The sequence below is a fragment of the Sparus aurata genome, chromosome 4, assembly GCF_900880675.1.
Source record: "Sparus aurata chromosome 4, fSpaAur1.1, whole genome shotgun sequence".
NCBI classification, from domain to species: Eukaryota; Metazoa; Chordata; class Actinopteri; order Spariformes; family Sparidae; genus Sparus; species Sparus aurata.
Window position 1 is genome coordinate 1,097,830 of NC_044190.1, and position 14,647 is coordinate 1,112,476.

At 40.1% G+C, this 14,647-nt stretch overlaps 2 protein-coding genes across 5 annotated transcripts in view; one reads left to right on the forward strand and one right to left on the reverse strand.

The window, feature by feature from the left end:
- The window catches only part of LOC115580212 (histone-binding protein RBBP7), a 56,985-nt gene extending 47,488 nt beyond the window's left edge, over positions 1–9,497 (forward strand). Inside the window, exons 6-13 of one of the 2 annotated variants that reach the window (XM_030414291.1) lie at positions 3,261–3,421; positions 3,551–3,677; positions 3,765–3,842; positions 5,647–5,723; positions 6,414–6,471; positions 7,729–7,839; positions 8,070–8,177; positions 8,795–9,493. In XM_030414291.1, the coding sequence (XP_030270151.1) occupies positions 3,261–3,421; positions 3,551–3,677; positions 3,765–3,842; positions 5,647–5,723; positions 6,414–6,471; positions 7,729–7,839; positions 8,070–8,135 (678 nt within the window). In that variant the 3' untranslated portion in view covers positions 8,136–8,177; positions 8,795–9,493. Of the gene's footprint in view, positions 1–3,260; positions 3,422–3,550; positions 3,678–3,764; positions 3,843–5,646; positions 5,724–6,413; positions 6,472–7,728; positions 7,840–8,069; positions 8,178–8,794 lie in introns of both variants that reach the window. The other variant, XM_030414290.1, reaches the window with a different exon arrangement.
- Positions 9,498–11,216: 1,719 nt separating this feature from the next.
- txlng (taxilin gamma) overlaps positions 11,217–14,647 on the reverse strand; it is an 84,683-nt gene continuing 81,252 nt past the window's right edge. For all 3 annotated transcript variants that reach the window (XM_030414289.1, XM_030414286.1, XM_030414288.1), the window contains exon 11: positions 11,217–13,699. In XM_030414289.1, the coding sequence (XP_030270149.1) occupies positions 13,265–13,699 (435 nt within the window). In that variant the 3' untranslated portion in view covers positions 11,217–13,264. The remainder of the gene's footprint in view (positions 13,700–14,647) is intronic.

The window sequence follows — 14,647 nt, forward strand, 5'->3', positions numbered from 1 at the left end:
AATTTGTCTCGGCGTTTGTAAAAGTGTTTTGTATCATGTTAATTTGTTTTCTGAAATGTAAATTTGTTTTGGTAATGTAATTTTGTTTTATGATATGTAGAAATGTTTTCCAAAATGTAAATTTGTCTCAAGCTTCGTAAAAGTGTTTCACATTTTGTAATTTTGGTTTGCACCTCCCGGCCACCGTACACGCCCATTTCCGCCTACCGTTTTTTTTCGCTACGTCGTGATTTCACTGATTTGCACGAAACTTGGCACACAGCATCTGTGGACCCTCCTGACAAAAAGTTATCAAAAGAGTTTAATTAGGACAAATAATTTTTAAGTTATTAAATAACAACTTCCTGCAGATTTGGTTCAAAACAGGAAGTGTTGGATATTTCCACAGTGGTCAGGTCTACTGACATGAAACTCAGGTTACTTCTTAGCCATGAGCCCCTGAGGCCCTGTGCAAAATTTTAGGCGATGACCACAAGGTGGCGCTCTTTAAATGGATGTATTTTATATCTCCACAACAGTTCATCGGATTAAGTCGAAACTTAGTACATTTATTGTCAGTGCGCTCCTGAGGACATCTGACGAAGGGTTTACCAATCCGCCACTAGGTGGCACTCTGGTGGCCGTCTCACCAGCAGGTGGCGCTATTTTCAATGCAAAAGCGTTTTTTGGCTCTTAACTCCCATTTGATATGTTGCACATTATTAAACCTCATACCTATGTGTTCCCTGATTGTGCTCCCTCCTGACAAAAAGTTATCAAAAGAATTTTGATAGTCCATAAACTGCCCGAAATATCAAATGACAAATTCCTGCGTATTGTGTTGAAAACAGACAATCTTGCATATCTTTACAAAATACTGTCTGATTATCACATAAATGTTCATCGTTGTGTGGTATGGCCTGATGAGGCTTTGTGTAAAATTTAGTGCAAATCGGCCAATAGGTGGCGCCCTGGTGGCAGTCTAATTAGGGTCAGTGGGATTAAATGGGGAAATCTTCAAGTCCTCTTCAACCTCTCCTTGTCCCTCATAGTTTGACCTAGACACACCATTCTAACTTTTAAAGAGTCAGAAGACCTCAAACTATTGGGCATGTATTCAGTCTTTAAAAATCTTTTACGGTTTTCAAATCATCACAGTTTTAGTTTTAAGGATTTGTAGGCCGTCTTCTGATTTTATAATGGGTGTGTATTGCGTGAGCTAGAGTGCGTGACATCATCGCTACAGTTGAGAGCAGATGGAAGGACTGGAGAAAAAGTTCTCTTCAGCTTGATTTGGATCCCACATCTTTTACTTCACATAGACAATATATACATAGAAATGTAGGAATACTTATTGGCTTTCAGCTGAGGGTCTTATTTCAGAGATAGGACTTACACTTTTGGCTGTTAAAGCCCCAGAGGGACAAGCACAACAGCAACTCCCCCATGAGCTGCAATTTCTTCCTCTTCAGCTTTCATGATGCAGCAGGTGACATCTCACATCCCATCAGTTAATCGGTTCTTCTCTGACCTGGCTGGATTCTCTGGATTTTTTTCAAGATCTCCCAAGAGAACCAGTGTGCGTGACAGAGTGGTGGCACACAGACTCCCAAGAGCAAACAGAGTAAGATGGAACTTCCATATCTGTGCAGTGAACACTATTTTCCAGTGTTTTGAAACCATTAGGAGAGTTTGAGCCTACCACTGTGCGAGAAGCTGGAAGGTTTGTGAGGCTACTGGAGGATGATGCTTTCAGCTTCTTCCTGAAACTATTTCATTGCATCATGCCTCGTGTGCACATTCTATTCAGCCAGCTCCAGAGGCGGACTATCAACTCAGTCTTTGTCTGGGGAATCACGCAGCAGTTCACAGAATTTTTCTGACTTGAGCAGACATTATTTCATACCGGCAATAGCAGGCCACTGAATTATAAAGCAACAACTTCCTCAGCGGAAGGTGGTGCTTGAGCATGCCTCGACGCGCGTGGACTGCGAGGGCCCGTTCAACGCTGCTTGCAGCTTTAATTTTCTAATGTGTTTCTAAATGCTGTGCATGTGTTGTCAGATTGATGAAAATGTTTTGTCAATTTGCTTGTGTTTTGTCTTTTTGCATGGGTTTTCTTAAGTTGCAGTGCTGTGAGCTTTCAGGGCCACCGTAAAAAAGAAAGTTTTTATAACAGCTCACCTTAGCAGTAGCTTGTTCCGCTCCCAGCCGTCATGGCAGCCGAGAAGTATCGATCTCTGATTGCGACTTAACGTGAAGGACCGCTACTGTCTTCCGGCAACAACTATCCACACAATATCTCATGTGACTTTTCTGGCTTTTTATTTTAGTATTGTTTCTTATATGAGGCTCCTTTTTTAACTTAAAGGTCAATATTGTTTTTCATTAATGACAAAACAATGAATTATCCATGCATTTATATGGAACTAAGCTTTAGATGTTACGTCGTCTTCTGAGATCGACACTTTTCAGCTGACTGGGCCGGACCAAGCTACTGCTAAGGCAAGTTGTTCAAAAACTTTCTTTTCAGCAAACTCTGTGTACACAAACAATGTTCTCAATGCTCGTGTTCATGTGTAGAGACCCTGTTGATACTATGGGCAAAGTTTCATGTTGTGTCTAGCCTTCTTAATGTTTTAAAAATAGCGATTTTGATGCTATCGCAAAAGTGCCCCTTGCACTGAGAAAATGAGCTTGACCCGAAAACGAAATTACAGTAAATCTTAAAATTGCCTCTTTCGTCTTAATTATGCTTTTACACAAAGGTTTGACTCATATACATTCACAAAAAAAGCCTAGGTTGCATTTTGGCGCAAGTTTCACTTTAAAATTGTACTTAAGGACAGTAAATGTACTGGGTTACTTTGTCTACCATGCTGTGATGTTTTTGTCTTTCCTGCATTCCAAGCAGCTGTTGATTACATTTAATGATTGTTGATTGTGAAATTCTGGGCAAATACTGATGCTTAAAATAACAACTTGGCCGATCGCTGAGGCCAATACTGATGTTTTTTGTTGTACTTTCAGTTCTTCTACATTCTCCATTTTGTGCCAGGAATGAATGAAATCGTTATTATAGAAAATAACTGAACTGCTTTAAAGTGACTCAGACTTAATCATACAAATAAATATATTAAACACTTAAAAATAATCGTGTCACATAAAAAGGTTTTTACATTTTAAAAGTAACTGCTTTAAAAGTTGTTTAAACGTGTGTCCTTGATCATTGTAAAAAGTCGATAGAAAATTAAATGTGTGCCTCCTTTATTTCACTCTAGACGATCTGTCTATGGGACATTGGGGCTGGCCCAAAGGAAGGGAAGATTGTGGATGCCAAGACCATCTTTACTGGCCACACAGCAGTGGTGGAAGATGTTTCCTGGCATTTGCTCCACGAATCCCTATTTGGCTCAGTGGCCGACGACCAGAAACTCATGATGCAAGTGACTGATACATAGTCTCTTTTCTGGTTTTGTGAGTGGGGACAACAGATTACTGAAGTTAAAATTGCATTTTTTTTTTATTATTTATAAGCAAATAAGTGCTGTCTCTGACCCTCCTACACCAGATGGGACACTCGATCCAACAATACATCCAAAGCCAGTCACGCAGTAGATGCTCACACTGCAGAGGTCAACTGTCTGAGTTTCAACCCCTACAGCGAGTTCATTCTTGCTACTGGTTCTGCTGATAAGGTAGACAATAGTCAAAAACACATTGAACTATAAAATTGAATAGACGGAAATTAAAGTTTAATACAAAGCTTGTTATGTTTCTCTCAGACTGTTGCATTGTGGGATCTAAGGAACCTCAAACTAAAGCTCCACTCCTTCGAGTCCCACAAAGATGAAATTTTCCAGGTAAGAACTTAAATTGCTTCGAAATGTTATTATTTGTTAGTTCAAGACAGCTTTGTATGAATGTACACCGATCAGCCACAACTTTAAATACTTTTTTTGCCCCACTGTACATGCCTGGACCCAATCCCCTATCAGTAGTTTTAGTCAGCCACCAATTGTGCAAGTTCTCCCACTTAAAAGATGAGAGAGGCCTGTAATTTTCATCATAGGTACACTTCAACTATGAGAGACAGAATGGGGGGAAAGAATCCAGGAAATCACATTGTAGGATTTTTAATAAATTAATTGGTAAATTCCTCGGTAAAATAAGTATTTGGTCACCTACAAACAAGCAAGATTTCTGGCTCTCACAGACCTGTAACTTCTTTAAGAGGCTCCTCTGTCCTCCACTCGTTACCTGTATTAATGGCACCTGTTTGAACTCGTTATCAGTATAAAAGACATCTGTCCACAACCTCAAACAGTCACACTCCAAACTCCACTATGGCCAAGACCAAAGAGCTGTCAAAGGACACCAGAAACAAAATTGTAGACCTGCACCAGGCTGGGAAGACTGAATCTGCAATAGGTAAGCAGCTTGGTGTGAAGAAATCAACTGTGGGACCAATTATTAGAAAATGGAAGACATACAAGACCACTGATAATCTCCCTCGATCTGGGGCTCCACACAAGATCTCACCCCGTGGGGTCAAAATGATCACAAGAACGGTGAGCAAAAATCCCAGAACCACACAGGGGGACCTAGTAAATGACCTGCAGAGAGCTGGGACCAAAGTAACAAAGGCTACCATCAGTAACACACTACGCCGCCAGGGACTCAAATCCTGCAGTGCCAGACGTGTCCCCCTGCTTAAGCCAGTACATGTCCAGGCCCGTCTAAAGTTTGCTAGAGAGCATTTGGATGATCCAGAAGAGGATTGGGAGAATGTCACAGGGTCAGATGAAACCAAAGTGGAACTTTTTGGTTAAAAACTCAACTTGTCATGTTTGGAGGAGAAAGAATGCTGAGTTGCATCCAAAGAACACCATACCTACTGTGAAGCATGGGGGTGGAAACATCATGCTTTGAGGCTGTTTTTCTGCAAAGGGACCAGGACGACTGATCCGTGTAAAGGAAAGAATGAATGGGGCCATGTATCGTGAGATTTTGAATGAAAACCTCCTTCCATCAGCAAGGGCATTGAAGATGAAACGTGGCTGGGTCTTTCAGCGTGACAATGATCCCAAACACACCGCCAGGGCAACGAAGGAGTGGCTTCGTAAGAAGCATTTCAAGGTCCTGGAGTGGTCTAGCCAGTCTCCAGATCTCAACCCCATAGAAAATCTTTGGAGGGAGTTGAAAGTCCGTGTTGCCCAGCGACAGCCCCAAAACATCACTGCTCTAGAGGAGATCTGCATGGTGGAATGGGCCAAAATACCAGCAACAGTGTGTGAAAATGTGATTTTCTGGATTTTTTTTTTTTTTTTTTTTTCTCATTTTGTCTCTTATAGTTGAAGTGTACCTATGATGAAAATTACAGGCCTCTCTCATCTTTTTAAGTGGGAGCACTTGCACAATTGGTGGCTGACTAAATACTTTTTTGCCCCACTGTATGTGGACACTTGACACACACCAAGTTCATTCCATCATGGCAACAACAGTTCCCCCTGGCAGTACCATTGGGGACTGTTGGGACGACTGGGAGTAATTTTTCTGCCAAGCTAAAATGGGGATCTTATCGTGCTTAAGAATTTCGTTTACAAAAAAGTCCATGCTGACTGTCACTACATCAGCTTGCCAGTGACCAACTATCCAATTCCTTAGGTCCAATGGTCTCCTCACAACGAGACAATCCTGGCCTCCAGTGGCACCGACCGACGTCTCAATGTCTGGGACCTAAGGTAAGAAGTGTCCACTGTACCTCTTATTAGTTAAACATATAACATAACTCATGCTAAAATGAAACTGCTAGAAACCTTCTGGGTTGGTGTGTGGCTCGAGCTCATTGAAGAACAACAAATGGCTGTCTAGTCATGTCTCCTGAGAGCTCATTCATTTGTGTGATCTCACCTGTCAGGACACACAAACAATAAAATAAATAAATCATTAGAACAAAGAAAAAGCAACTACAGCAAAATCCTCCTCTGCTGAGTAAAATGAGTAGGTTGCATGACAGCCAAAATACACTGTTTGTATTTTGATATGGCTCATGTAACAAAGATTAGATCTTCAGATGATAGTTTAATAACTTAAGAAAAGATCCTCAGTTTGGTTGTGTTCTCTGCTTACAGTATTCTTAAATATGATGTTTTCCCAATAAATCTTAACTTGCCACTAACCATCTCAATAAAGATCTTCATAATGACATGCTATCAAATGGTGGTTCACATGCCTCTATCTGAGGACAAACACAAGGCTGTAGTGTTCAGGAATGCCCCTTCATGTTTAAATCCCAACAAAACAGAGATGGATAGCCAACACTGCTCACACAATGTGGTGTTTTATATAAGTGGAAATCACATTTGATATATAGTTTGTTGACGAGTAACTATGCCACACAGACTGTTGTCCATTTTCTTTCTTTTATTTAGTAAAATCGGTGAGGAGCAGTCAGCAGAGGACGCTGAGGATGGGCCACCTGAGCTGCTGGTAAGTCATAGTGCTGGGCAATATGTCAACTTTTTAAGGTTCATCTGTATAATTTAAAACAAGGTATACAACACTTTTCCATTTATCTGTTTTAATGTGCAGATTCCATTGCTCTTAAAGGGGCAATATGTAGTTTTGGAGAATAAATTCAAATTTTAATATGTAAAATACCAATGAGGTCATAATGCAATATTTATTCCATAAGTGATTAAACAAGCTGTTCTAGGAAAATAAGGTCCCAGAATGAAGTTTGAAGCTAGAAAAGGTGGCAGAGTCCACCACATATAAACAAAGTAAAGCGTTGTTTGTTCAGTCATGAAAAGAGTTTGTTGTAGTTTGTTTAGACACAAGCCAATGAAGATCCTTCTCTGCTCATTAACATCTCTTTCCCAGACTAGAGAGAGCTACTTTAATAAACATGCAACCAAACTTTCAACCTCTGTAGCACCAGTGTTTGGTGCCAAAAAAAATTATGTTCAGCCCAGCTGTTTATTTGATATCAATGTTCATTTCTGTGCAGCTGAATTCTTTCAAACAGGTCAAAAATCCTGTCTTTGAAGTGCTTGTGACATCTCACATGTGGCTTTGATTTAGAACTTAACATATTTAGCCCAGGTTTATATGTTTGTGCTTGTGTACTACTGTATGATTTTTTTCTTTTTTTTTTTCCCTCAACGTTACATTTAGCTTTGCAGTCATCATGAGATCCATAGCTCTGACAGAAGCCATAAACTCTCCCTGCACGTAAACACAAACAAATATTATATTGTAGTTTTTATTTAACTGGATTTTACAAGTCAAAATAAAGAATAAAGTACAATTTAAAAAAATCTGGTGTCCCTGTCACTTCTAATGACAGATTAGATTTGCTGCTATGTCTGGCGATTATGCTGCACGTTAATGTGGTGATATAGAGAGTAGGAAGGGGGATTGTCATCTGCAATTGGACAGGAAGATCGCTAAAATGACGCTTCGAGCTGTTTTAAACATGCAAGTGTTGATCCAGGTGTGTCTAGCTTCAGCTGTCTAGGTGACTGGCCCATTTTGACTTCATCACTTTGTTAATAATTTATCACATTAAGTGGTTGATCAGTGGCATAATTGCAGTTAAATAAGGACGTGAAACAGCGTCTTAAGTGTTTCCAGTCAGTTTCAGAGCACATACACTGTTCAGATTTGGAGTTTGAACATGTTGTTTGTGCCAAACTCCTGCTTGCCCTGTCCCTGTCGCTAATTTCCCCCTTTTTTTTCCAACAGTTCATCCACGGTGGCCACACAGCAAAGATCTCTGACTTCTCCTGGAACCCCAGTGAACCCTGGGTCATATGCTCAGTGTCCGAGGACAACATCATGCAAGTCTGGCAGATGGTGAGAAGTAGTAGTATGTTAGCTCATGTCTTCGCATGTATCAATTTGCAATTTTTTAATATTATTGAACCTGGAACATCACGCCTCTGTCTCGATTAACATTGTGATGTTCCAGCTGACGAGCTGTTTACTGCGATGTGGCAGTTGCTCACACTATAACATCTGTGGTATACCAGAGATATACATACACCTATAAAACATGTTTTCTATTTTCTCTACACTTTCCAAAGGGACCTCAGCAGGATGAAGTTTGTGCAGGTTTAATGCACACAGCAAGCCATCCAATCAGTCTATAAAAACCGATGGCTGGTCACCATCTTAGTACAGCTGAATGGCAGGTAGTTGTGCTTTTTTAGTGAAATTAGCAAGCCATTTGATTTTGAGATAGATAGCTAGATCCTTCAAATTCTTGACAGATATTTATATAAACTGCAACCTGACTAGTTGGCGGAGGCTTGCAACCATGAGGTGGAAATCCTAGCTTGACATTTAATAGCGCACTTATGAAAGGAAGGCATAAATACCAACTGGAGGAAGGTATGAGCTTTATTTGTATTGACTTAATCAACTGAGGAAAAAGGCAGTTAAAAGCCTGACATGACTCCAGCTGTATTTAACATCGGACTGAATTTAATAAAGACAACAGGTGAACATGAAGGAAATGGTGGGCTTGTATTAACTAGAGAACAGGGTGAACCAACGATGCTTCTCTAATGTCCGCTAATAAAGGCCTGGTTCTCTTTACGTCTGTAGTAATGATCTGAGGTTTTACAGTATTTTGTCAGGCATTAATATTACCATGGCTTTGCTATGCTCCTTGTCAACCCAATTTCTAATCGACAGTCAAATAAGAGCCATTTCCATGTTGATCTAGAAACAAACTCTCCAGGTCAGTATCTCCAGTGCCCTTATCACACCTGTGAATTTGTCCTCATGCTCCTTGTTCTTCTCCCAGGCGGAGAATATCTACAATGACGAGGAGCCAGACAACACCCCTGCATCAGAGCTGGAGCCTCAGGGATCATAACACAGCTGTGTGCAGGCACAACCCCTTCCACTCCCGACTCAGCCTAGCCTGTCGTATCCCTCTCTGGTTTACCTTGACTGTGAGGAGTTACGGGCTGCATGGTCTCCACCCTTGCTAACAGCTGGACTCTGTGCCATCCTGCTTTCACTTCACTATTGCCCAACATCACTTGCCAGGAGCTGGTAGTGTTTGGGGAATGGGACATTGTGGTAAAAGGGCTTTGAAAAGTCATACGAGCAGAACATCTTTATGTGCAAAAGGCATGCGAGATATTTATAAGACCAGTTAATTTCAAAGGACTCATGCAAGGAAAACCCCAAAGTGTTACCTTACATTTTGACTTGTGAGCAGCCAGAATTCTGTCATACCTTATTTTTGTTACAGAATGTGGTACTGACATGACACTTCTCAGCTTTCCTTTGAAATGCATTCCTTGCCATGTTTTCTTCCTGTTCATAAGGTACATAATCTCTTAAATGTTTGGCTTGAGTAAAAGGTGTCAAACTAAATAAGGGCACTTTGACGGGAATGCACATCTTTCTTTTTACTCTCATGTTCTTACATGTGAAATTGCCATTTTGTTTCCTGTGCCACAAATTGCAATAAAACTTTTATAACTTTTCAAAACTCAGTTTTGCATTCATGTACATTTTACCTGGAATGTTTCCTCAGACTGAGGACTGGTTGAACAATCCCGTTGGTACACATTCACACCTCCTACCTACTTGACTCTTACACTCAGCAGAAACTACACAAAAATCAACATTTGCTTCGAGGAAATGAATCCATTATTGAAAATTCTACAAAATGTTTATTGAAAAGCAAGAAAGGACTGTAAGAACATTGTACAATCAGTGGGGGGTATGGACTCATTTTCTAAGTAAAAATAAAGCTCCCGAAGCTGTGGTGACTCACGCCTCTTCTTTCACAGTTAGTCTCACCTGCAGAGGTAGATTCTGACATTACCTGAGTAAGTCTGGGGCAACGCCAATGAAAGAGGAAATAGCTTACAAGTGTTCCTTCAGTTTGGGGTGTGACTGTCTAGTGAAAGGAAATCATGCAGGCACCACCTCAGTGTGTACATGTACTTCTGAACTGCACAATGTGAAGATAGGTACATGACAAGTTCATAAAGGCCGGAAGTCACCATCTGACTACAACTGGACATTTTAGAGGACCTTACACATGGGTTATCCGTCGGCCAGTCAGTGTGTGTACACATTTGTAGAGGAATGATTTGTCAGTACGACCCCTATGGTTCTCACTGACTTGACATTTTACTGATTTCAAAAAGGGATTAGAGCTGATGGTTAGTGAGCTGAAACAACAGGCTAAACATTGCCGTCGGAATTTTCTCCTGATCTGGCATCAGTCTTGAATTTATACCCACAAACAACAGACTGGGACTCTAAATAAGGATACTAATTAAGTAATTGTATGGTGGGGTTAACATTGAGAATTAAAGGAATAGTTCACTCAAAAAATGAAAGTTCAGACATCATCTCCTCCCTCCATGCTAATGGAAGTCAGGCGAAGTTTCGTAGTCAACAAAACATATTTCAAGCAAAACAGTATTCTCCGAAACAAAAAATGGTAAGTTTCACTTTCCATTGGTATTTGCCTTTAAGGCCTGCATTCAAGATACTAGGCGTGTTGCAGGACAGTTCCTGACTCATGAGCTACTGAATGGGTCATGGAGCAAGCAAGGTTCAAGATCTGTGAATGGTGGCTCAAAGGAAAACCTTTCAGTGAGAATCCAATAAGCAGAGAGGATGTGTGTTTGAGTGAAACTCTGTTGAACCCAACTGACAACAGATTTCCTAAATTCAAGGCCCTGATGACTTTCCTCATGAACAATAACTGCAGCTCCTGTAACAGCCCCTGACTGATTTGCATCACTAATGGAAATCAATATATATTTATTAAAATGTAGTAGAAAAGCAAATCACATTCAGTTTTTTTTTTCCAGTATACTTTCAAAAATGACTGGGTCCATTATTGTGGCGTAATAATCATAATTTACAGAAAATAATTTGCCGGTGGGCAAAGGCAATTCAGAACTCCTGACATGCCTTTTCTTTGTAGACCCTGTTAAACTGACCATATGGAAGTCAAATTACATGGTTTATTAAATTAAACATTGATTGTAGAGCTGCAGATTAAAATCATGCAGAACATTTTGCATGTTTACTGACCTTTTATCTCTTTACATTACTTTAGTTGTCCCTCAAGCAGGCAACTAAATAAACATCCTGACCTTTATTACTCGTTTGATTTTTAAATATCCCCATAGTTCAGGGACTGTTTGAAAATCAGATTTCACCACTCAACAGGATGCACACAAAACAGGTAAAAATGGGATTTTTAATCCCCAAGACTTCGGTCATGGTTGATTTGGTGACACTTGTGCTAACTTAGTGACATTTAGGAATACAAATCTAAAATTCTGTGCAGAATCCCCCACTACAGAGGCCCAAATGTTACAATTTTGTTGTAATTTTGAATTTCACATAGTTGGACTATAGACTAGCAAACTTTAATGTTAAAAGAAAATTACAGAATGCAATTTCAGAGTTTAAGGTTAGAAAGGATTCCAACCTTAAATTGCAACAAATATTGAGGACTGATATGAAATATTCTTACAGTTTATAACTTTGAGAATGACAGCTTGCAACAGAACCCCAACTACCAGCAACCCTCTTCATCAATCATCACAGTACTGTTGTGGTGATGAGACATCAAGTTCATCCTTAAAAAAGCCTTTAGTCCCAGTCCACAGAACACAGTGCCCAAGAGTGGAATTTATACAAGCAGACCTTTTTTTTCAAAACTTAAACTACAATGAGGTATTACTGAACCTCAAAAACAGTCTCAAATAGAGAAAGCTATCCTATTATCCCTATAGTCAAACAATTCTAAATGCCCCAGTTCTACTGGATAATAAACTGCTCAACAAAGGAGATGTATTTAGCAGGAGCTGTGGTAGATCACCATTTACAAAAGCCAAGTTCCAACAAATATAAACTGCCACGTCATTTGTTTTAGTTAATTAGAACAGAAAGCTACAGACCAATGTTAAACTCTGTTGCAGAATTAATGTTGTTCATTCATGGAGCCCACTAGCCAAGAGCCAAGTTCCATTTTCCAAAGTCAGCCTCACTTTTATCCACAGTTTTTCCATCCAACAGTCCAAACTGCTTCCACACATTACTTCTCAGAATGACGTGTTTTTGATTGTAAAGTTGCAAAGAGAAAAGCAATAGCCAGAGCATGTGGATTTCAGGACTGTCAGGCTTATTTTCAATCCAAACAAATCACAAATCAAATACTCTGTTTTTCTTTTCAGATAAAGAGTGACAGCCCTGTGAGCTAACTTGCTAACCGGCAATTAGCAAACCGAACAATCCCACAATTGTGAAAAGAAATACGTGTCCACGTTATGAATGATGTGATTAAAAAAAGACAAAAAGAACACTCAATACCCTGTGGCCTATACAGATAAAAAAAACAAAAAACAACTGTGACTCTGCACTTGTTCTACACTGCGTCCCACATCCCTTATAGCTTTTCAGATCCCATTGTGTCTTTAAAGCTACAATAATAATTCATAATATGTGACCATGTGATATAAGCCCATCACCCACAACTTAAAACCACAAACAGTTCCAGTGAATAACATTGAGCATCTCACTACAATGCAATGTTCTGCTGTGATAACTTGGCCTGGCATTCATGTGGATGCCACTTGACAAACACCCACCCAAACACTGTCATAGAACAAGGACACCTGATCTCCAGCAGGACAATGGGCCCTGCCCCCGCAAAAGCTGTTTAGGAATGAATGTGACAGAGCACAAGATGTCATCCTGGTTTTTCCAGCAGAACAATGCATTGTAACATTACTCATTCACTTCACCCGTCAGTGGGTTCAATGTTGTGGCTGATTGACGTACCCATCTCTGAATTGAATCCCTAGCATTTCCTCAGAGACATATGACACTACAGGGGACAGACCATGTGAAAAGAGAAATAAAAGGCCAATTTGACTCTGAACAGCCTCAATTTGACATCATGGAAATCCCATATGAAAATACAGTTATGCTATAAAACAGGGAGTACCAAGTGCTCGCCACAAAGCCAATTCTTACAACCAATGTAAACATGGGCCAAGTTATTGAATAGAATTATTGAAACAATAATTTGAATCTTTTGAAACTATCACACAAAAAAGATATGAGTTCAGTTTCTGTGTAGACACCCAGAAAGGAGAGTCTAGAATATACAAAAAGAAATCTCCAACAAATAAATTTTTCTGGCTAGTTGTAGAACAAGGCCAAGGTGTGTGGAGTTCTCCTATCACAGCCTTCTCATCTCCACACACAGGCCATGTAGGCTCGTTCAGTCCTGCTGTGTGGGTGGTGTTTCTGCAGGCTGGTTGATTGTCATCGTAGCAGTAGCGGGTTTGTCAGTAGCAGCCGATGTAGGGCCCTGTTCAGGTGGTCTGGGTGCTTCGTGGATGCTCTTCGTCTTCAGGCTGTCGTCCTGAGGCAAGCCTTCCTCATCATCACCATCATCATCATCATCATCATCATCATCATCATCATCATCTTCTTCTTCTTCTTCTTCCTCCTCCTCATCCACATCCTCCTCACCGGCTGATGCATCCTGCAGCTTGGCTTCAGCAGGTGCAGCGGTCCCTTTGTCTCCCTGCTCCTGGAGAAGGCTGAGTCGGTTGTTGAGGTCGTTCCTCTCCTTCTGCAGAGCTCTGCACAGCCTCTCCAGCAGCTCCAGCTTCCCCTGCAGGGCCTTGAAGTGTCCATCTCGCAGAGTTTTCTACAACACAACAGAAACAGACCTGATGATAAGATGGGTAGTACGCTGAGCTTGAGCGAAGCTTATCACATCAAATTGTTTCATAGTTTTGTCATACAGGAAATCAAATACAACTGAATTCCCTTTTTTTTAGACAAAGAAAGTTTACCACTCAGCTTTTTTGCTATGACAGTAAGCTTCTCCATCTTGGAACAAGATCCTTTATTTGAATTAGCAAAGGTAGTGATACCACAATGTCAAAATTCTTCACTACAGTGCAACTAAGGAAAATGTAGGAAAAGTTTAGTAGCAAGTAGGAAAATCTTAACTTGCAAAGTAACCATTTCATCAGATATCACACTGATGTAATATAATTTTAGAGTACAAAGTTTAACCAAAAACAAACAAAAAACAACCTTAAGAAAGTAATAACTTGCAAGTCAATAAATACTGTTGTGACATTTATACGTTTAAACTCCCTGGATTATCACAAAAACATAAGAACTGAAAATAAAGAGCTGTGAATAGCACTTCAAAAAACATGTTTTATTTTGCTGTGTGACCTTTGACATTTCTGTGATGTCACTTCCGGTGGATTCACACTGTTCTCCTCACTCGGTTTCCGGACCCCGTGAGGAGAGGTAAGAGTTATGATTGTACACCTGTATAGCATGTTAAAATGTGGTAGAAATCACTAAACAGACGTGTAAATGTTACTTGGTAAATTTCACACATTTATTATTATTATTCCGGAGTGTGCAGCACTTTTCTGTAGTTTCTAAGTTTCTAAGGCAGTTTCTCATGCGGGTTGATGTGATCTCTTGTTTTTAATGGTGTGCTTAAGGAAAGCTGTAAGAGAAGTTGCTGTACTCATTTTGATGTGTTTTACACAGGTATGTGGGCTCCCATTATGTTATCTTTTTTTAATGCCAATTTGTTCAATGAAATGATACTAAAAATATTGCTGCT